Source organism: Doryrhamphus excisus, linkage group LG5 (assembly GCF_037039965.1).
Source record: "Doryrhamphus excisus strain RoL-2023G ecotype Guam linkage group LG5, RoL_Dexc_Guam_v1.1, whole genome shotgun sequence".
Taxonomy (NCBI): Eukaryota; Metazoa; Chordata; class Actinopteri; order Syngnathiformes; family Syngnathidae; genus Doryrhamphus; species Doryrhamphus excisus.
In genome coordinates, this window is record NC_136361.1 from 20,688,989 (window position 1) to 20,713,384 (window position 24,396).

The 24,396-nt window shown below is 41.2% G+C and overlaps 1 protein-coding gene across 2 annotated transcripts in view; it reads right to left on the reverse strand.

Annotated features, from left to right (window-relative positions):
* me1 (malic enzyme 1, NADP(+)-dependent, cytosolic) overlaps nt 1-20,721 on the reverse strand; it is a 47,476-nt gene extending 26,755 nt beyond the window's left edge. The window contains exons 1-3 of one of the 2 annotated variants that reach the window (XM_058053650.2): nt 20,517-20,721; nt 3,299-3,432; nt 797-946 (exon numbers count right to left, since the gene is read on the reverse strand). In XM_058053650.2, the coding sequence (XP_057909633.2) occupies nt 797-946; nt 3,299-3,432; nt 20,517-20,645 (413 nt within the window). In that variant the 5' untranslated portion in view covers nt 20,646-20,721. The remainder of the gene's footprint in view (nt 1-796; nt 947-3,298; nt 3,433-20,516) is intronic. The other variant, XM_078790912.1, reaches the window with a different exon arrangement.
* Nucleotides 20,722-24,396: the final 3,675 nt, after the last annotated feature.

Consider the following 24,396-nt stretch of genomic DNA (forward strand, 5'->3'; position numbering starts at 1 on the left):
GAGGTAATAACTACAAAAGCAATCTTCACTCGCTAAATGTACTGCAAAAAAGGTCAGTAAGGATAATTCATAATGCCGCCTACAGAGAACATACTAACTCCTTATTTCTAAAATCACAAATACTTAAACTTGCTGATATAGTTAATCTTCAAACAGCTAAAATAATGCATAAGGATAAAAATGTCATCCAATACTTCTCTACAAGAGAGGAGAAATATGATCTCAAGGAAGAATTAAATTTGAAACACTTCTATGCTAGGACTACGTTATGCTAGCCATAGCATTTCAGTACGTGGAATCAAACTATGGAATGGATTGAGTAAGACCCTCAAACAATGCACAACGATGAGCCAACTCAAGAAACAATACAAGCAGTTGATGTTTGCTAAATACAAGGATGAAGAGTCTTGAACCAGTCATGATGTGCTATACATATCACTATATTGACACTTACTATGGTACCCATTATGTCATTGGATGGTCATATCACCTCGTACTTCGGTACGTGACAAAAAAGTTTTAAAAAAACTTGAACTGTATTAGGAAAGCAGGAAGTGAACAAATGTAACAGTTACTGAATTTAGAATAATAGATTTGCCTAAGACAGCAGGCTTTATCAATATAATATTTTTGCCTTTATTATTGCCTGTATTACTGTTAATATGGAGACACCCCCCAGGGCTTGCTGTAAACTGAACTTTAGACAGAACCCACAAACTTCCCTATGCTCCTCAAGGTATTCTGGTTTGCTTTTTTTGAACCAAATTTCCACATTGTGTACGTGTGTAAGTGTTACCTTGGTCTTCTAAAAATCAGGCCGTATTGCTGACAAGCGAGGCCCACGGTGGGGGTGTAAATGACGGGCATGAATCTCTCAATGTCCGAAGTCAGCACACGATAGAAGAGCTTCTCACTGTGGTCCTGGAGGCCCATCAGAAACACGTATCTGAGAACGACAGGGATGAACACAGCGGGAAAACGCCACATTAATCTTCAACCTTTTGATGATTCATACCTGCTGTACCGAGAGGCCCTATTGAACTTTTATTCAAGTCAGATGTTACATTTGGTGACATCACAGGTCAGAACAGTGCAGAAGCAAAAAAATACACTTTGCCTGGCCAAAAAAAAAAAGTCACCCCCATGGATTACAGTTGGTCAGGTCTAGATTCGGCAATGTAATGTGGCCAAATAATGAGGTCAGGTTACCAGGTTACGACATTAACTTTTCTTCCCTGATGGCACATGCATTGTGACACAAAAGGAGCATGGGACATCACTGTCACACCACAAAGTCCAGACCTAAACCCCATTGTGAGCCAGAAAAATTCATACAACTCTGACCAGAAATAAACTGTAAATGTGTGACCTTTTTTTCTGTCAGTGTATGACAGAAAAAAACGCACAAGCCTTTTTTGTTCTTGTGGTAGTTTGGCAGAGAAGCTAAAAGTTTGCATCTGACACAAATTAAGCAGAACATACCAACGAGGGTTATTTCTAATCAGTACAGTTTCCATAAGTTCTCCAGCACAAGGTGGTACTTGTTGAGCGGACAAAAGGTTTCTATGCTCTCTCTGCTATTAATCTCCACAATGCATGATAGTAAAAGCTGATTTTGAGAAATGTTTTTAGTTTCCACCAAGTATGGACTTGGGTTTAAGATCTGGTCCTGGTGCAGACAAAACAAAACTGCAACTACAGTAGGTTCTGATGAGATGCTAGTCTCTTTCCTGACTAATATTGAGGTGTTAAATTTGAATTGCAGACAAAGAGAGACACTATGTTGGCCACCTTGAGTGCCAGTGCAGCTTTGTGACGAGAAATGATGGAAGATCTCAATTTCAGATGCTTCAGACAAAGGTCCTATTATTGAATATGGCTCTGTGCTGGATTTAACACAACACCATGTGGCACCAATCTGGAAAACATTGAAACCATTTGGTTCAAACTGCTCATACTGCCAAGAAAAGTAATGTATGAGCACAAAATAAATTCTAATAAAAAAATCAGATCTTGGGTCTACACTTTTAACTGTGACATAAAAAAAACAAGATGACTAACATTCTGTTGTAGCGTTGACATTTTTAAGGAGTATCCTCCCTCATTTAGAGCTGGATATTTCACAGGCAGCCAAGAACTCTATCATAATCTTTTTTTAGCACAATTCACCATGCAACGCTGGTCTGCACATGTATTTTTAGTTTCCTGATGTTTTCTAATCGCACCACTGGGAAAGAGACTGGCCAAGAGACTGGCTCGTACTGCATTATTTCAGTTGGCAGCACCTTGGAATATTTATTACTCTCCAGATGACACCATCATACTGGATAACTTCCAGTGCTGTTGCCATAACAATTTAGATTGACAAGGAGCAAAGCAAATTCCTTTAACAGCCAAAGAGTGATTGTTAGGGACATGAACGTTGGTGCCGAAGTAGGTACTTAGTAAGCAACGTCCAGCTCCGCCCAGTGGATCCCAAGCTGTTCCCAGGCCAGTTGAAAACATACAGTAGTGTTCTGGGTCTTCCCCGAGGTCTCCTACCGATCAAACGAGTCCTGAACACCTCCACGGGGCGGCGTTTGGGACAACCACCTGATCAGGGTCAGGGAACACCAATCCAGAGTCACTGCCACCGATGTCCATGCAATGTTGCAGAGTCGTGTCAATCAAGGCGGATCTCATCCACCCACCGGACCCTGCCCCAGAGTAACTTTTTTACCACCTTGGCAACCTCAGCCTTGGTATTAGGAGACCCACCGTGGAGTCCCCAGGCACTGCTTCCTCACTGGAAGACGTCTTGAGTCCATGTTGGGTTCCTTCAAAATGCATAATTTACCTTACAGTCCAGTTAATAAGATATTTTACATTTAACCAGTTCCTCAATGCATCGATGGTAAAGAAAACATACATATAGTATGGAGCTCTGGCAGACGGCTGAGGAAAGGAAGGCTTTTGGCTTGGTATGGGAACAAACAATTAAAGCTAAGGAATGGACACTGTTCTCTGGAAGGAAGCATGCAAGGAAGAACTTAAGGTTGCAGAGTTTAAAAAAATACTCAAGAGGGAGGAAAAGGGAGGATACAGAGAATTTGGGGGTGTAGGAGTTGAGAGACACGTTATTAAAGTCTGTTGGGTTAAATATTTGATGTTAAACATGAAAACATCCAGATGCAGTTTTCTCTCAGATGGAGAACAATCCTCTGGGAAATCTGTCCAAATTCCCAGTACAAGATAAGAAAAGTATATACGTATGTGTGGCTACACGCTGGGGACTATTCTATCTGTTTTCAAACCTCACCTATCTAGGTCGCGTTCTTTCATTTCGTAGTTTTTAAGAACCCTCAGCAGCTGGACATCTTGGGTAATGAAGCAAGGAGGAAGCAGGCCGTGGATCCCCAGCTGCAGACGCTCCTCCAGGGAGAATGCCATGCCCTTTCACACAGAAAAAACAAAGACAATTATTCACCAACATATTAACATGATGTATACTGTGGGTACAGGGATCTTTACATTGGCAAATACTCAATTTCTCTATTGGGTTTAATGTGGTGTCAAAGGTCTATGATGCTGCAACTTTAAATGATAGTTTGCATGTTTAAAATTAGGGCTTAACAAATCAGAATTTGTGTTCTGTGTAAAAGTATGGCATTTCAAATATATTATCAAGAACATAAAGTATGGAACAAAAATCCCTCCATCCCTCTCTGGTTTTACCATATCTAACTTCTTGTGTGGTGGTATGGGGACATATAAACAATACAGGACCTAGCACAGAACCCAGTGGGATGCCACGATTGACCTTCATGTGTCTGGATTCTTTATATGAGGGATACAAACTGTCTGTTTAAAAGTATAGCATTTCAAATATATCATCAATAACAAAGTCTGGAACAAAAATCACTCCATACCCTGTTGTTCTCTGGTTTTACCATATCTAACTTCTTGTGTGGTGGTATGGGGACATATAAACAATGCAGGACTTAGCACAGAACCATATGGGATGCCAAGATTGACCTTCACGTGTCTGGATTCTTTATATAATGGATACAAACTGCAGGCAAATAGGACTGGAACCATTTTAATGCCGTTCATTGAATGTTCTAATCTCCGTATTAGGATTTGCTTATCAATTGTGACGAATGCGGCTCTAAGGTCTGTAAGTATCGCCATCATAAGATTGCATACAGTATGTGTTTATGTTCTTTAACAACCACACAAATAGTGTTGAGGACAAGACATCATTAATATAATGACAACGAGAGAGCGAAATCCATGAGTACACTACTTTTGTGGTTAGATGCATTTTTGTTTAAGTTCGTTTTATTGTTTTGTTTTGTCTGGCCGGAGTTTGACAGCGCACACACTGCATGTCTTAATTATGTGATGGATGGAGCCAATATTTTCAACACACATTCCATAATATCTATTTAAGCAATTTGGATTGAAGTTAATTGCTCCCCATGAAAACCTATATGGTTCACTAATACATGTTACACGTCGTGGGATGCCACAACTTTATAGCTGAGGTTGACAGCGGCATCGATGTTTCCAAAAGATTTATTGAAACTGGTTCAAAAGCTTCAGATTTGACTAGCATGCTGCAAATCAGCGGAGCCATAATCACCCATTCATGAAAAGTCGGGACCCAAATTGTGAAATATAGAGTACAGAGTGAAATATAGTATTTCTTGATCATTTTGATTACTGGTTTACAGTTACCCGCCCCCTACCAAAACAACTCAGTATCTCATTTAAAAATGGTCAAAAAGTTCAATATTGTAAAACTATAAATTATTTACATGCACGAGTAAGAACAGTCGAATGAACAGAAAGAATGACACAGAATTGCAAATTGGTTCTCATGCTTCACTTACAAAAGTCATTCAGAAGACTCAATTTAATCACGACTGAAACAAGGATCAAACTGTGACCCACTGAGAACGGGTCTGCGTCTAACTCCCCAAATCTTCACATTCCCCCGAATAAAAATACTTGTGAAACTGATAATATGTACTAATTCAGAGTACCTGTACTTTACAGACTTTCAGAAGCACTGCCATACAGTTTTACAGTAACATTCCCTTATTAAACATTTGACTGACCACCCAGTGAAACCTTAGCATGTCTGATCCTGTTGCAAATTAGTAACACTGAAGAACAGGCGCACTGTTTCAAATAATCCACAAAGTCAAAAACAACTTTGTTTTTGGACCAAATACAGACAACATAATTACATAATTACAGTATTTCGAAGTGGATCAGGTTGACCATCAGTGTTTACCATAGACTTGCTCCTTAATCTCATTAGACTTTAATTATAGTTGCTTGCATTGACTGAACTGTTGATTTTAAAGGCAATCAAAGTTGCTCTTTGTAGGAATTAACTAAAAAAGAAATGAATGTAAATAAGCAAGAAATATGCCAGACGGACGGACATATGGAAGAAATAATAATACTTGTTTACGGTGCGAGTTGGTAGTGTCATTGCATAGTTAATTCACAATAAAACTTTCCCCTATGACTGCAGCAAGGGCGTTGACTATTTCGGGTGCAATTATAAGTCCCCGATCACAAAATTTACTGAGGCTGTAGTCTATACAGTCCACTGTTGTTTTTCCACAGACCTCAAACTAGCAGATGTAGCATTTCAGCAGTACGATTTATTCCTTTAGTTCACAAAATCAGTATAAAGTCATCAGTATAAACACTAAGTTAAAAGTTATTTGAAAAGTGTTTTGTCTTGTGTTTGACTCCGACTTGTTCTTTTTAAACTGGGATGGGCAGCAAAAACCCTAGAAAGCTTCCACGTGTCCCAGACCACATGACACATGTAATGCCCGCAGCACCATGTTTAAGAAAACCATACCACTCCAAGACCTGTAATCAAGTCCCTGTGTCATGCCACCCCTCGACTTGAGTCCGCTGCCATGCCCACCCCTAACTTACAATCACTTGAGAGGAAACTTCAAATTAGTTTGCCAGATGGCGAAACAAGAAAGATCAAAGTTGAAATCCACTGAAAGTGATAACATTCCTTCTGGGCATCTGGCTGGTTTCGGATGGCAGGTTGGTTGCAACATTACAGAGAAACGCTTTAGAAACATAAACATTATGCTACTTCATCTTTCTCCTTCCCATCTGTCACAACCACACGGAGCCCAAACGGCAGGACACTCCCTTCCTTACATCTGCAGTCTGGAAAGACTTACTGTAAATTCCTCCATGCCACTGTTTGTTTAACTTAGCCTAAAGGAGTCGGTTCCTTATCACAATATTCAAACTGATACAAATTTTTTCTCACACTTTATTGTTATGCGATATCATCTCTCATATTTCATGTGACTGAAAATCACTGAATTCAATGTTATTTTGTACTATCTATATAAAATATTATAACTCAGTGGGTTGCCATTTTCTGGGAAACATTTCAAATGATGTAATTCTCAATCCTGCATCCAAAATAAAGTCTGTGGAACGGTTCTAAGTCACCTTGTGTGACCTCTTTCCCTTGTGTGTTCCTCAATTGAAATGCCCTCTGCACCAAAAAGAAACAAACCCCATTGAGACACTTCTTATCCCAACACGATAGGGGGATCTCCTCATTAAGGCCCCTGCAAGCACAGTCGTCGGACAGACACAGAGCCCAAAGTCCACAGGCCAGTCAACAGGGAGAGGGCTTAAATGTTTGGCACGGAGATACGGCCTGGCAGAGATCACCGCAAAGCACTTCTCTGTTCATTGTGAAAGAGGGATTGCTTTCTTTTCATAATAGCCAGAGCCAGAGAAGCACATGGGGATGGCCTTCTTGTATGACCTGTTTTGCTGAAAGTGATGTATCGTGATAGCCATCTTAACCCTGCTTTCCTCTTCACTTAGCTGCGGCCTATTCTTCATACTGAAACAGTTGCCATCCGCATTTCAGTCAAAAGGAAAAAAAACTGTTTTTTAGATTAACACTGACGTTTAATCAGAGAAGAAAGTGATGCATACACGACGCATGGAAAGTTTTCATCATCAATTTAGCCCTAAATTAACCAAGTAAGACTAAGACTAAGTACGCAGGTGTACATTTGAGTGTGAATCCGTCTCTATGTGTCAGCAATGTCATCGACTTGTAACCAGTCCAGGGTGTTCCCTGCCTTTAATTCTAAGCAGGCTGGGATAGGCTCCAGCTTCCCTATGACCCTAACAGGTTAATTTGTGTGAAAAACAGATGGAGCATGCATATTTTTCTCTCCTGTATCTGGCATTTCATTTTTTCAAGAGTGACATTCGGGTAGCAGGGGAATGCTGGAGCCTATCCCAGTTGACTTTGGGCACATTTGACATGATACAGGAAAAAAAAGTCTCCTCCTAGTCTGTGTGGAATTGGTAAATTTTTGGTCATTCATTCATTCATTCATTCGCTCATTTTCCACCACTTTTCCTCACGAGGGTTGCGGGTGTGCTGGAGCCTACCCCAGCTGTCTTCGGGCGACAGGCGGGGTACACCCTGGACTGGTGGCCAGCCAATCACAGGGCGCATATAGACAAACAACCATTCACACTCACATTCATACCTATGGACAATTTAGAGTTGCCAATTAACCTAGCATGTTTTTGGAATGTGGGAGGAAACCGGAGTACCCGGAGAAAAACTCACGCACATAAATGCAAATTCAAATTATCAATTATTTTGTGAATTATTTTGAGTCTTTATTGATTTAGTTTATGCAATGTGGGGTTATGATTAAAAACTAGCAAAGAGCAATCCCATTACAGTAACTGTATTACATGTTACGTACATTTTGTGCATGGGAAAACTCGGTGCCCCCAGATCGGAGCAATACACCAGCAGAGAAAACCAAACTTTTAGTGTCAACTAGTCCAAAGCCCAACGCATGAGAAAACATGACAATTGTAAAAAAAAAAAATTGGCCAAATACCGGAAAAGACACCTGACCATGCCAAATCTAAAATGCCCGAGGGCGTACTCTTTCCAGGCCATTTGAGCGCAATCCCCCCCCCCCCGCTTGGTTCCTGCTGGCCTGCACTCACACCGAGCATTAAAACCACAGCCTGTTTACTTGTTCCATCGCTTTTATTCTGCTGTTTCACTGCGATTTTGCAGGGTGTCAACTGCTCCTTTGTTTTTATTACAGTGGAGGATAATTATGGGCTTTTTGCATGGATGCAAACTGGGAATGTGCACTCGGCGTGTCATGAACTCAATAAACAAATTTAAATGGTACTTGTATGCATTTAAAATCTAAACCTGTGTCTGTGCTAACTTAATTCGATAATTTTCATCAACTTATTTAAATGAAATTTAAATGAAGGTTGATTTCTTGGGATAAAAACAATTATACAGAAGTTGCTATTTCATAGAAGGGTCATCATCATCTGGATGTGATTATCCAAACCATGTGTCTGCTTGTGGGTCAGGCCAAAACGACATCCTAAAAATGGTCTCATAGATAGATTTAAAGTCCATCTGTTTTCAGGAAAAGGAAAAAGTTGTGACTCATGTCTGATTTCGGGACACAAATCATCGTGATACAATAGTAAGTTGCAATACCTGTACTACAATACTAAGATTAGTATTCTAGCTGAAGTCCCCCTAAAATAGGCCTAATGACGCCACTAAACAAAATACAAGTTGAAAATGTGACAGTAATGTATCGAACCAAACTGTGGACACCCCTATTAGTTACATATGTACAATATGGCAAAACATTTCTTTTTATGTTTGTACGAGTCCCACTTTAGAATAGCCACTTCCTCAGAAGCCGCCAATACAAATGTTGATTTTGAACAAAGCTTAAAAGGAAAGGTTACAGTCAAATCGATTGGGAGAACACACTGGCTCGGTCTCTAAGTCTGGATTCGCTTCGACTGGTCGTATGAAGGCTCCTCAGACCGGTGACCTTGCTGCAGCTGACCAAACATGGAGCTTTGATGAGTGAAATCAACAAAAAGGCAGTTATCACCACTTAAACGTATTCTTTTTTTCTCTGAGGCCGATATATAAATGACACATTTAGACACAGAAGCTCATGTGAGAGGCTTGTAAAAACCCTGGGAGTCAGCAGAACTGGAATATCTTCTACTAATCAATCAAAGGGAGCCATCTCATCAATTCATGGCCGATCGGATCCGGCCAAAAGCTGCAGGAATGGATGAGTCATAGTCAGCCTTCCAGTCTTGGTCTCTACATCAGTATTTATGAACACACATACAGTATAATCATGCATGCATACGGTACATACACACAGTTGGCAGATTTAGGTCAGCTTCAAGGAAAACTGCACTTTGTTTGGAATTTCCCCCATCATTCAAAACCCTACGAGACCCACTGATTCCTTCTATATTCCAAAAAGCGGCAAAATATGCTCCATTTACATGAAATGTGACGTGCATATAGCCAAGTTACAGCGACCGTTATTATTATTAACATTATGTCGATCTAGGGCTGCACGGTGGTCAAGTGGTTAGCGCGCAGCCCTCACAGCGAGGAGCCCAGGGTTCAATTCCACCCTGGGCCATCTCTGTGTGGAGTTTGCATGTTCTCCCCGTGCATGTGTGGGTTTTCTCCGGGTACTCCGGTTTCCTCCCACATTCCAAAAACATGCTAGGTTAATTGGCGACTCCAAATCGTCCGTAGGTATGAATGTGAGTGTGAATGGTTGTTTGTCTATATGTGCCCTGTGATTGGCTGGCCACCAGTCCAGGGTCCGAAGACAGCTGGGATAGGATCCAGCACCCCCACAACCCTTGTGAGGATAAGCGGTAGAAAATGAAATTAAATGAAATTAAATGTCGATCTAACTACTAGTACTAGTACTTCAAAGTTCCAAAATACTGTAATACTAAGCATTACATGTTATAATGAATGTAACGGTTACTACATGGTCACAGCATGTACTGAATATAAAACCATAAAACCTTTTGGAGGTGTTTTTAGTAGCGGTCTTTGTAGGCGCCATAGGTGGATCCCATTACGTACAGTACTGAGCTCTCTGTTTTTATATCTTTACAACGCACAGAGAGGCTTGTGTGGAAAAAAAAACGCAGAGTCATGCTGTGAACACATTCATATGCAACCGTGACCAGTGAAAACAGATCAAATATGTGTCAATTCACTCAAAAGAACTTGGTCAGAACATCCGTACTGTTGTGCAAAGTACTGCGGTCTCCTCTTGTTTTATCAGCACAGGCATGCGTGTCTAGACGCTATCAAAACAGCTAGTGGGGGTAAGAGAGTGGATGGCCGAGAGGTCTGACATACTCATCCCACAGTTATCACAGTCGGGATTAGACGGCAGGGTAAATAGTGCGAAAAACTAAAAGAGTGGGAAAAAAAAGGGGGGGTTATGGTCATTTTAATCAAAGTCAAAGGCATACTGATGAAGCAGAGGAGATGTGAGGAGCATCGCACTTGCTGGACCAGGCCAGTATTCCCAGTTTTTATACACTGGTCTGGTGGTTACTGTATATAACAGCAAAACCACAGAGCCATTACCCACCACAGAGTTGAGTTTGATGGGACTCAGCAAGTTGGAAGAACTCAGCAAGTACCGAGAAGCTTTTTGTGAACAGGAGAAGAAAAACGTAACATGTTTTCCAATATATAAACCAGAGTATTTTGAGAAAAATGCATTTTTTTTTTTAGATATTAAACAGATCTGCTTTGAACTTTTACGCTTTCTCCCATGCTATACTCCCGTGTTGAATTTAAATTGGCCTGGTACTTTTCATGCAATCATGCTGACGAGCAAGAGAGACATCCAGTCCAACGGGCGGCTGGTGAGAACGTAACCTTTTTAGCCGAGGGATGCGGCGAGGAGCAAAATGAAAGCATTGATTCATGCCAGAATGTGCGTTCATGTGCGTGCGTTCATGCTTCCTATCTCACCCGAGTTTGTTTGATGAGCCAAAAACATATAACCATCATGAGTTTGAACTCCGGTGGAGCGCTTCCAACACAAACAGTGAACTCTCCGGTCTCCTCAGAAATATCCTCCACCACAATCACTTCCCCTGCCCCTCCATCCATCACCTCACTCTTTTCTAAAAACAACTGAGACACACAGGAAGGAGTTTATCAGAGTGCACGGCTGCTCGAGATGGTCAAGTACTGACCGGGTTTTTTACTACCCTGGTACTCATGGACACTGAACAGACCTTAGCGTTTTTATCAGTGTCCACATCGACAGGCAGAGAGAAGGACAGACTTGTTGCAAATACATTGATGTCACGGCCATATTGGATGTGGCGCATGCTCACTTCATACCTGAGTACTCGAATCACTTTAGTGAAAGACTCAGAAAAGTCAGAGTCAGTTAACTGACTGTCACTAATGGCTGCCATCAGTCATCAACTTCCTGATAGCATGTCTCACTATCACATGATGAGTGGTCTCAGGATCTGTGTCAGTGTCAATTAACCAAATTATACGTCCATTTGGAGCCTCTTGACCAATGCTATCAGATTACAGGGTCAACTCTTTCATAACTTTAAAATTCACATTGTGTATTTGTATGTATCACGTACACAAAGTACACAGTACTGAATAATAGCAAATATATAGCAACTGATCAATCCATGTCAATTTCAGATGTAAAATAATGTACCGATATAAGCCCCACCCATGTATGGTTAACCACGCCCACTTCATGTTTATGCCCCACCCACTCCAAGCATACAGATCATTTAGATGGCTGAACAGATACATAGATAGTGGTGTACTCGCTCATCCCTAATAACTAATAACTAATTAACTCAAGCAACACGGCGCTCTGATGTTACCTAAAATTGTCATCTTCGGTAAATATCCCTTCCCGGGACTCTTTAAATCAGAAACTGTCAACGTGTGACTGTACAGACAAGTTTGTTGGTCAAATAACCTTGAAAGACGAAGCGCTGTTGACTTAGGGAGGGCAGCCTTGAGACGGTGGCGGTAAGGGCCATGTAACACTCCTGATCCTTCTGAGGTGGCCTTTTTATCCTTCACAGTCCAGGTCCCTCAGGAGCTTGAGTGTTCCTGGGAAAGCGTCCAAGTCTTAAAAGAAATCAGCAACTCTGTGAACCTTTCAGTCCAAACATTGACTTTTACATAAGGCCAGTAGCACTTAAAGCATGCCATACGCTTCAGGAGATATCTGATCTGATGGAGTTGTCTGTGGAAGTCCATTGTACATTTCTCCTGGAAAGCAGGAAGGATTTACAGCCACATGAAGACCAGATAAATACTGAAGATAAATGCTGGGACTAACTCTATAGTTTTGGAGTGAATAAGTAGGAAATTGGCATGGTCAGTATTCTTTGTTCTGCTTTTATTTTGGTTATTTCCTGTCTTGTTGTGATGGTTTCCTTTTCTTTGTGGTTTGAAGGTAGCTTTGTGTCAGTCTGGGCGTGGAGCAGCGATGTAGACCGGCGCTATCAGTGTCATTTAAAAACCCAGAACCCACACCAGAAAAACACCAAATTGCTCATCCCGGCTTTAGTGCTGACTTTATATGTCTTGGTTTTGATTGCTATATATCATAAACAATATTCATAAAGATAAACACATCTATCATCTCTCTTTTATGGTGTATGTCGCTTGATTGTATATAGCAGTTAATTTCATCTAAATTTAAAAAGCCAAAAATTTACCAAGCTACACGGCGTCGAGTGGTTAGCGCGCAGACCTCACAGCTAGGAGACCAGGGTTCAATTCCACCCTCGGCCATCTCTGTGTGGAGTTTGCATGTTCTCCCCGTGCATGCGTGGGTTTTCTCCGGGTACTCCGGTTTCCTCCCACATTCCAAATTGTCCATAGGTATGAATGTGAGTGTGAATGGTTGTTTGTCTATATGTGCCCTGTGATTGGCTGGTGACCAGTCCAGGGTGTACCCCGGCTCTCTCGCCTGAAGACAGCTGGGGTAGGCTCCAGCACCCCCGCAACCCTCGTGAAGAAAAGCATTAGAAAATGAATGAATGAAAAAATTACCATTTCCACACAGACTAGGAGGAGACCTTTTTTTTCCTCTATCATGTCAAATGATGGCTGGCTTTATGACATGCAGTATATTTGGTGACATGATGTCCTCCTAGTGACCCAAATACTACATATCACTCGTATTGCAGTAGGTTTGGACTATTAGTACACCACAGTATACTTACCACCAAACAGCAATCGTTAATGACAATATAACGAGGGCTCAACACAAGCAGCATCAGCCATACTGATAGCATCTGCTGTGGGAGAACCATGTGTACGAGATGTATGTTGCAGAATGAAACCATATACTGCCTAACATTCTTACCTGTCTATCTCTGCTAAAACAGACTACGACCTCCACCACTCTAATATTCCAAACAAAGGCACCATTGAGGAGTAAAAGGAGGACTGAATTAGCTGGGATGCTTGAGAAGAGCTTCATAAGGAGGTGATGAGGCCCACAGTGTCTCCCTTTCTGTGTTTGGACAAGTCTAATGGCTTCTCTGTTGTTATCACATGAATGAGGACTACCTTACAAAAACACAAAAAGCCGAGTTGGGGAGGTGGTGCCGTTTGGATGGAGCAGCAACTAAATAGCATTGCAGCTCTTTGTGGACATACTGTAGGATTTTTTGTGTGTTACTTTGTGCCAAAAGATAATATTATGATAGTGAAGGATAACGGGGATGTACTTTCTTTCTGTCTGGTGGATACACTCCACTCCATCACAGGAATGTCAGACCACCAGAAACCAATGCTGACAACCTTAAACACCTGGCCACACCATGGACCCCCCCCCCCCCACACACACACACACATAAAAATCATATAGAAACCAGGGATGCAAAGTAAGGGAGGAACTGAGGAACCGTGTCTCTCAGAGTTCTGTCCCCTAGTTTGGTTTGCGACAATCTTCTGATTACAAGACAGTAAATATTTACCATCACTTTTCCACCGTCACATCACAAGTATAAGTCCAAACCAATGTAAATATTGCCACAGTTGCGGGCTGAAAACCCATATAAAAACCTTTGGTCTTGATTAAAGGCTTGAAAGCGCTTGATGATACGACTCTTCCAGCTGTTTCCTACCTCTCCTCCACTCTCCACATTTGCTTCTTCGGCCCAAAAATCCATCCAAATGAAATCATATTTCCATTACAGATAGAGTAGCATATTTACTGGATGTTGTCTGTTGATAGATTTATTCATGCTGGTTATAGGATAAAGGAAAATCCAGTTCTGGGACTGACTGAGAGTGATGAACGCGGTAGCCAAACCAGAGTAACAAACATGAGAAGTCTAATGACTTCCAGTTGCCGCAGTGGCTTATCGGGACCTGCGGCATTTAGCATACCAGCACATCTTTAATGCCCGATCAGATACTCCGGTTTTCATTGCATGCCAAAGGCCTTTAGTTCAAGTCTTTCATCTGAAAGGGATATCTTATTTATAGAACCTGCAGTTAGCCAGACATTGCACGGGGACTGCCTAAATTTGGTTCACGATTCCGGAATTCAGTTGATTTTTAAGGTAATTCCTGTATACAGAGATGTTAAATAATAATAATAATAATATTGTTACTTTCAGAGGATCTGGCAATTATGTGTACCGTTAAGAGGTTTGATTTTCGATTAGATTTTGTCTGTGAATGTGACGTGTCCTGACTGTGTAGCTGCGTGCAGTTGAGTTTGTTGATGTTTTGGTGTGGTTGGACCCTGTTTTATTTTTGCAATAAAAAGATTGTTTATTGACCACTTCCTCGTCACCGTAGCAACATCTGTGTAGACGTTACAATACGATCGTTATCCTTAATGATGGTGGCGAGAGTCAACAAATTGAGGTGCGGCCAAATTGAGTACAGACACAATAGTGTATTCTTCTGCAGCACAGTCAAAAAAATGACCTTTTTAATTAACTTATGGAAGCACATAGTATGTATCTGTAAAATGACATAACCACCTAAATCAACCTTTTTTTTAATAATGGGTAGTTCCAAAAATGACTTTATGAAAAGTTATATAACATTAAAAACATCCCCATCCTATACTATTTGTCACCAACACTGATACAGATTGTTCAGTTGTACAGCTACCTTAGCTATTTACAGTATTCAATTCATCATATATATATATATATATATATATATATATATATATATATATATATAGCCTTGTGGTAGATTTACTGTATGCTGATTTTCACATTTCTGCTCAAGTCTGCTGCAAGGACTTCCAAGCAACCGAATGAATGAATGGATGAAACCAGTGCAGAAATCCAGAGACAGATGGGCGCCCACCTCAGGTTTTGTTCTTTGCAGTGATCACTTCACTGATGACTGCAATGAAGGAAGTCCTTTACCAGAAGGATATGGCTTGAATGTATGGTGTAAACACATTGTGAAAAAGGATGCTATTCCCCAGGTACACCGAGAAAACAAGACATGAAGAACAATGTCAAAGTTGCCACAGAAGTCTTGTCTTGTTTACATATTCTAAACACTATTCCATGATAGCTATTTACTGTATTCCATTCATCATATATATATATATATATATATTATTATAGCCTTGTGGTAGATTTACTGTATGCTGATTTTCACAATTCTGCTCAAGTTTGCTGCCAGGACTTACAAGCAACCGTCTCAATTATCTGCATCCCGTATTGCAGGCTGCACAGGTTACGTCCGTTTACAGTACAGTAAATGGCAGCTGTGTTGCTCGCCCATACCCATGCTTAGTTCAGTGTTTGAGGTGAAACAGCATCCCTTATTGGGTTCTAAGAGTGTTTTTATAGAGGTTGTTGTTGTCTTTGAAAGCAGCAGCAGCAGCGGCGGCGGCAGGCGGAACCACCATCAGAGACGTACAGAGGGCCAGGATTCACACAGATGCCTCATTAATGTGTGATCAAGCAGAGACAGAGGACGTCTGTGGAGCGCGGCCAGCACTCTCGTCCTCGCCACAGAGAACCCTTTCTACACCTTGCTACCCCACTTCATCTCTTTATTGCACACCAAACACACCTATAATATCCGGTTCCACTGCTGGGCAGGGAGGAGGCAGAGTTAACCAAAGAGCAATGTGAAGCCGTGGGTACATACATACATACGTCGGCGGGTATGCATGTATACGTAGCGTGTGTGCAGAGATTAAAAGGAAATCAAAGCTCGCCAATGTGAGGACAGGTTGCTTTCAGCGCTGTTTGCCTCAGCATCAATTTGCAGGTTGTGCTGTGACTGGCTCCTGTGAGAGGTGAAGTGGACCCTGGCCCGATGGAGGTAAACACACCTCATCCCCAGGGTTCACTGAAATCAGATGGAGGGCAACAATATGCCACTGCCTGAGCTACAGAAGCCTCCTGTGCCGGACCACTAACATTGCTTTAGTAGTCATTTCCGACCTTCGCCTTCAATTTCCTCAGCGCTGTTCATACATAGCTCTGACAGTGGAGACTTCACTGTTGCTGCAAAGGAACCATTTTTTCACCCATTACTCAAAAAACCCTGAGCGGGTGTCACTGTCGTTGAGAAGGTTGTGATTGGACAGAGCTACCAAGATTAGCAAAATAAGAACATCATAAAATCACAGCAAGTTTTGCCAAAATAAATTTCAAAAGAAACAAACTCAGCACAGTCTGAATCCCATTAAACACATAAAACTGCAGAAACACTGAACTCAGCAAGATGGGTCCCTGACATAATTCATCAACTTTGCTTAAATGTTATATTATTAAGTATATTTTTGTAATAATGTTCACCCATGATGAACTAGCGCTCGCTGTTCAGTCTCATTCCGGATGTGACGTCATCGGGGTGACACCTCTCAGCGAAAGCATAGTAAACAAACACTTCTCCAGGGAGATCGTGCACTTGGTTCAGTATATTTTTCGACAAAATAGTAACCGTGCCAAAACTGTGTTGCTGCTGGATGTTTACAGTGTCTGATTAATACTGTAAGTTTGTTTTCTTTTTCAAAAGATGAAAGTTTAAGACAAAAATGGATGAAACAGGCTGCACGGTGGACGAGTGGTTAGCGCGCAGACCTCACAGCAAGGAAAACCGAGTTCAATCCCACCCTCGGCCATCTCTGTGTGGAGTTTGCATGTTCTCCCCGTCCAAAAACATGCTAGGTTAATTCGCGACTCCAAATTGTCCATAGGTATGAATGTGAGTGTGAATGGTTGTTTGTCTCTATGTGCCCTGTGATTGGCTGGCGACCAGTCCAGGGTGTAACCTGCCTCTCGCCCGAAGACAGCTGGGATAAGCGGTAGAAAATGAATGAATGAATGAAACAAGTGCAGAGAACCAGAGACAGATGGGCGCCCACCTCAGGTTTTGTTCTTTGCAGTGATCATTTCACTGATGACTGCAATGAAGGAACTCCTTTACAAGAAGCATCTGGCTTGAAAGTATGGTGTGAACACATTTTGAAAAAGGATGCTATTCCGCAGGTACACTGAGAAAACAAGACACGAAGAACAATGTCAAAGTTGCCACAGAAGTCTTATCTTGTTTACATAATCTAAACACTATTCCATGATAGCGACAAGGCTGTACTTACCAATCTGGGTTTTGAAGGCGACTTATCTTTATCTCCATGTCTTAAGGCTAAAGCCCATGTTCTGTAAGTTGTCTATTTCATCTCCAAATGTTTCTTTTCTCCTCAAAAACTATTGACACATTGTTATAATCCCTGTAAACATCCTCTGTCTCGTACACCACTATGTTTGTGTAGCTTAGTGCTAGTACTCCCATCGCATCACTTCCGGAAATGAGAGCAGCGAGAGCATTGCAAATGTACTATTCGATTAAAAAAATTTAGCAATGTAGAACATAAACAATATCTAACATATTTAAGCAATTTGATGAATCAGGTCAGGGACCCTTTAAAAGTATTCTCATTCAATGGAACTATGCCATAATTGACTTGTCTTGATTAATTTGAACACAACCCCCCAGCCAAAGATCCACCTCCTAACAGGCTTCTATTAAAAGAGACAAAACAGCATGTAGCATCCAAAGTAGTAAACTCGCCAGCCTTCTGCATGAATTAGGTCAGGCTATCAGGCCCTGTTGAAGAGCCGTCCTGCATAGTGGGCCTATTCATAGCCCCAGGGTGTAAAGTGAGATGTCAACAAACAGTTTACTGGACCAGCAGCTATGAGACTCCAGTTTGACCCCTACTACCAACATTCATCCTTCAGGTTTGAAGAGGGAAACTGTTCCAAATCAAATCACTTAGGCAAATAAAGATATAAAATAAACACTTTATAGGTTTTTATCAACCTGTTTTACTGCATTTTTTTTCAAATTTCACGCAATAATAAACACCTACATGTGGAAATTTTACACTTTTGAAGCGTAATGCAGTACTGTTGCAGGTGTTACTAAGTAAGTTCAGTCAAGGCTAAATATGAATGGCTACTAACTGATTTCTGCTGTATACACTCAAAGCAACTTGGAGCAATATGGTAACGGGAAAGTTTATGAAGACTACATTATAGAACAACTGGTGACTAGCCTACGGATTTGACATTTCAAAATGCCATACTATTCCTGTCTCAGTAAATATATGTAATGTGACAATTCATGATTATCTAATTATAATGGTAATGGTAATGGTTTTATTTCATTTGAACATGAATCAGATTACAATTGAATGCATCCCATAATCAGTTCACAGTTCCACATGTCCAAAAGGAGTAGGAAGAAGCAAAGCTTATTAAATCCTACCCCTCCATCTGGTACTTTTACAATCAGTAACTGTTACTTTCCTAATATAGTTTAAGTTTTTTTTGTCACGTACATAATCGGTACCATAGTAACTGCCAATATAGTGATATGTATATATGTATGATATGTACACAGACAACTATTTTGGGATTTGATTAATCATTTTTTAATCATTTTTTAATTAAAAAATGTAAACAGCCATGATGTCAAGTTCCCAAATGTGAATATTTTTACCAAGTTTACTCAGTCTCATAGACCCAATCTCATGTTTTGTCTTGTGACACCCCTACCATCGGCACACTTAACAGTGTCAATATTATGCATTAAAACATAAAATGTTTTGTGACGATAGAATGTAAACGACTACCAAATGTAAAAGCCCCGCACTATGTCTTGTTAAATCAACCTGGACATCATTGTCAGCATGTGTGGCCCACATGTGGCATAAATACAAAAACATGACCTCCACTTGATTAGCTCCAAAATGAAATCCAGCCAACTTAGCACACCTGCGTGGAAAATGCTATTCAAATTTGTTCTTATTAGCTGTAACATGTGAGGACATGCCTCGCCTCACTTACAACACTGACCCCCCCCCCCCTTGAGTTCCTTAAAAGAAGAACATTTGGTGGTTTCGGGGATTGCGGTCATTAACTCTTCTAACAAACAGAGCTCTGTGCAGATAAACAGCTAACTCTGGCTTGGTTGCGCTCCACTGTTTCCACTTATCAGTTCACTTTCAACTCACTACAACTACTGTCAGACCACAGCTGCTATCCAATAGGAAGGCTCCATTTTATCGCCACAGTTTTGTAGGTTTCTCTCTCACTGAGACTTCAGTAACGTGCGTAGTTTAAGACACCTTGTGGGGGTTTTTGATACTAGTTTTTGTCTTCCTAACATCAAAGTAATCCAGCATTATTTCAGAATAAATTGTTACTCTCCAGGGATTGTGTTTTATTGGTCAGTCAGCACCATGGACAGTGATACCCTCAACCGGACTGTTGACCTCTGGGGCCTCATCACACAAATCCGGAGAATTCACTAGAAAGGTTTCAGAGGGTTGCTTTTGTTTAAATGCATGTTTGCAGCAAAAAAAAAAACAAAAAACAAAAAAAGAAATATGCAGCAGGTTAACTGGTGGTTAACTGAACTCCATTTTCTCAACAATATGAACCAGTTATGTCCAATCATTTCTCAACAACTTTTTGGCTCAGCATTTTTTTTTTGCCTGACTCAGCAACCCTTGTTCCTCATTTCACATAATATGAGAAGAAATCCAAACTAATTATAGCCCAGGACATTTCCACAGACTGTGAGAACCATTCTGAATATTTATTATTATTTTGAATATTAACACGCATGTAAATATTATGTGTAACAGTAACACTGGCGTGAGTGTGCACGTGCCTTTGGAGCCCGAGCCCTTTCAATCTAAATATAACTGTGTCTAAAGCTGATACCTAATGCTGAGTTCAAGTGCACTGCGTTCAAAAGGTTGCTTGTACTTCAATGTAAATACACAGTTGCCTCTGATAAAATAAACATATATCACAGACATATATAGTTGGCTACATCCAAAATATCACTCAGGCGCCATTTAAGCTAGCTAGCTTCAGAAGTTTAGCTACTCTCATCTTGAAAAAGCTAAATTATTATGTCGTGCATAAATAATACAGAGCAGCGATTAAAATAGCCATTATGTCTATGTTCAGTTAATGTTTACAACGTGTACTTTGAAGTATGTAGAACTGCTTACAGCACTTAGCCGGCCGTCACGAACGTGGTGAAAGAAACACGATGAAACCGTTGCTCCACTTACTTTGTTAAGGTGGGGGTTTCGGGTAATGTCATAGCCCCGCTTCTTTGTGCAGACGAAGGCCTTCCCGGCGTCCCCTGACTTGTGCATTTCCGTGTCCACGGATTCCCGTCTCGCCAGACCGTGTGCCATGTCGGTGTCCCTTTAAATAGAAGTGTTGTGAAGGCAACAAGTGGATTCATGCGCATGTCCAAGGGGAGATGTGACCACACGTCACCCGCAGCCGCCTCATCACTGCACTTTCTTATCAACAAGCATGTTCGATGTCATCTGAAGTGGATGCCAACAAGCCTTTATGAGAAATGCTGGTCTGCGTGGGCAAGATGCCATTATAGTTGCAATATTGCTTACTAGTAATAATTCAACATTCAATGATTCAATATGTGTGTGAGGAATATTCTCTTCATCTAAATTGTATTAAACTGAGATTTTTCAGAAATGTTTGTTCATTTGTTGCATTGTTGGATATTGGATACTTGGCTGTGATTTTATGTGTGACATCCATTTCAAAACATTCATTCATTTTCTACCGCTTTTCCTCACGAGGGTCACGGGGGGGGGGGTGCTGGAGCCTATCCCAGCTGTCTTCGGGCGTGAGGCAGGGTACACCCTGGACTGGTCGCCAGCCAATCACAGGGCACATATAGACAAACAACCATTCACACTCACATTCATACCTATGGACAATTTGGAGTCGCTAATTAACCTAGCATGTTTTTGGAATATGGGAGGAAACCGGAGAAAACGCACGCATGTACGGGGAGAACATGCAAACTCCACACAAAGATAGCCGAGGGTGAAATTGAACCCTGGTCTCCTAGCTGTGAGGTCTGCGCGCTAACCACTCGACCGCCGTGCCGCCCCATTTCAAAACAAACACATGCAAATTAAAAAATACTACAATCACATAAATGGTGCAAAATCAACTTCACAGTTTGAAGTTTGCATGCTGCCAGATCTCAGACACACTTAAAGGTATACTCAGAAGAAGAAAAGATGGCTGACTTTTGTCGAGGTGGACTTAAGATACATTTTTTGTGTGTGTTTGTTAAACACTTTATAGAGCAGCTGATTTACATAGCTAATATTAGCATTGTTTGGGGGTATTGCATTTATTTATGCTCATAAGTTTGACATTTGTTATGAGCACTAGATCCTTTGCATGGGTGTGTGTGTGTGTGTGTGTGTGTGTGTGTGTGCGTGACAGGAGTGACACAAGGATATTTGAAGCCAAGGTCAGCCTTACCATGGTTACAGCTGTTATGCAACATTAGCCAGCCATGAGATCAGCGAGGTGAGCAATGAGCTTGCTGCATCCTGCTGGGTGAGATAGTAAAATCACTGCTTCCAAAAGACACCAAACAGATACAAAAATATTTGTTAAGTTGTGACAAGGGTGTAGAGTGCATAAAACATGCGATCATCTCTCAGCTGTATACAGGAAGTGTATGTAAACGACCCTTAATGCATTATTTGAAGAAGAGTGTCAATACCATGCATAAAGTGGAAAACATACGTATATTCATACACCAGCACCACCAACAATCATGTGACTTTATGTCTTTATTTCAAGTTAGATAATTGACCTTTACCGGTGGTGAGGCACATGGATTCATGCAAATGACACGTATACAAAGGATACTTGAGTTTAACCTTCAGTTCAGTTCCAGCATAAATAGACTCTTCAGGAATCGGAAAATAGTCCACTTCTAACGAGCACTGCCATGATACAAACACGTAGAGTCCATTCAAAGTAGATTCTGCTGTACTGGATTACACGAGTGGGTGTCCGACATGACCCGGGAGTGTCCAGTCGGTATCCATTCAAAGTAGTCCCAACTGCTTCAGCTCGGTGTGCTGTCTTGATAAAGTTATCTTGGAGGTTTAGGCAGGACGCCAGTTGGGCATGGAAGAGATGTTTGAAATGCGGCTATCAAGGAAGAGAAGGGGGTGATTACAGAGCTGCCTGGTCTGTGTCAACTTTGTCAGTAGACTATGTACACTAAGTATTTTATAGACTGTAGGGAAGAAGCATTACAAATAAGTGGGATGTTTGTTTATTTCCCCTTCTATTACTCATGGAATGGTTTAATGGTATGAAAACACGATGTCTTCCTGAGCCTAAGGACACAACTACAAGATAACAGGTGTTTGATGCTCCAAATATATATTTAAGCCTTAGCTAAAGTAGCTACAGGCTATATGTATCCAACTGAACAGGAAATCAACACAGGATGTCAGCCAGCCGAGTCATTATATGATGATTTCTACCCCCCCTCGTGCTTCTTGCTGGGATCCAACACTACGCCAAACATTCTTGTAATGTCACGCACACATCAAATATGAAGTCAGCCAACAGTCAAGGCGACTGCAACAGTGTCAACAGATGAATGTCATGACCACTGTTTAATCTGCACCATAAAGATTATGCAACTTTACTATTATGTCATATTATCAAAGCTACACAATGCTTGTATCAAAGTACTTTTCATGACCGCATTGTAAAAGAAGTCAAAGTTCTCCCTTTCTGGTCCTTGTCTTTTGTATTGTAGAAATCCTTCGAAGAGGATAAGGGAATCTTAACGAACCAGAATCGTTTATTCCTGGCAACGATACCTAATACAGACGTTCGGCCTTATCTGCAGTCCCTGTATTCCTACAAGTAAGCGGGTCTTATTACAGCGCATCTGCAAAAAGCACCCTTCCTTTCCCTGCCCGGCCTTTTATACACTCAAGATTGTGTAAGAGGCTGGAGTCTTGGACCAATCAGCTTTCGCCACTGCCGTTGCTTGAACCGCTTCTTTCATGGTGTTTCTGCTTTCGTTTGTTCGCAGGGGCGTCAAGGCGTCTGGAAGATTCTGCTTTTCTTTTATTGCAAAGCAAGCTGTCATATGCGTACCCGATGTTTCCACCTTAACTGTCAGTTGTCACCTTTTTTGTGTGGGTGAGTGTTTTAGTATCTTTTGTCTGTATTTGTGAGACTATGTGTTTGTTTTAGCTTTTATCTTTAGCTAGCAAAATTGAGCAAATACCTTCAGTATGCATCATGTATTTGTGATCTTAGTGACCGAAAGGACGCGATCCTGGGTTCCAATACAAAAAACATCCAAAAGTAGAGGAACACACTTCCAATCTAAAAGTGAACAAGACCCAGCTTTCATTTTTCAGCTCTTCTGAACCAGTTGTTGGTGTTTGGACCCGAGCACAAAGCATACTGAAAAAGGTGTCGGGTCTGCTAAGCAGCGACCGTACCAACAGAGGAAATGGAGGGGATACTGCACTTCCAAGTTTGCTGTCACATTGCTTTTTCTCTTTTCCTCTCAGTGCCTGTACGACCTTCCCCCAAGCACCCAAATCAATGAGCTCTTTCACCCACGTCTCATCATAATGTCCCACTGTTTGAGCTCACGGATATATAGGAAGAACTTTAAGCTGCAGCTTTCCTGTCTTGCATTATTAGAGAAAACTGAGTTGACATGTGTAGTGTGAGAAGGAGCTTGATCAGAACGAGCCAGGCTCACTAAAGGAAAATCTGTACATGTCCTAAGGACAACCTTAGAAGCTTAATCCTTTGGTGTCAAGGCTACACTGTGTAGACTGTGCTAGTGTTTCATTTCTTGGATTCATTCATTCACTTTTGGACTCAACCCTTAGTTCTGTGTGAATTCAAACACCTGATACATCCTGTAAGTAACGCACAAAAACTTTATGAGAGAGTTAGATTTTCCAATGGGTGCAGAGCAAAAGTTGGGTGCTCACATTTTATATTTTTTAACAGCAGCATAGAAAGAGATCATAAGACATATCTACAATAGCATGTTTTTAACATTGCCCTAGTTCCATCAATCAGTGGGGCGAAGCTGGGATACGTGGACTGGAACCA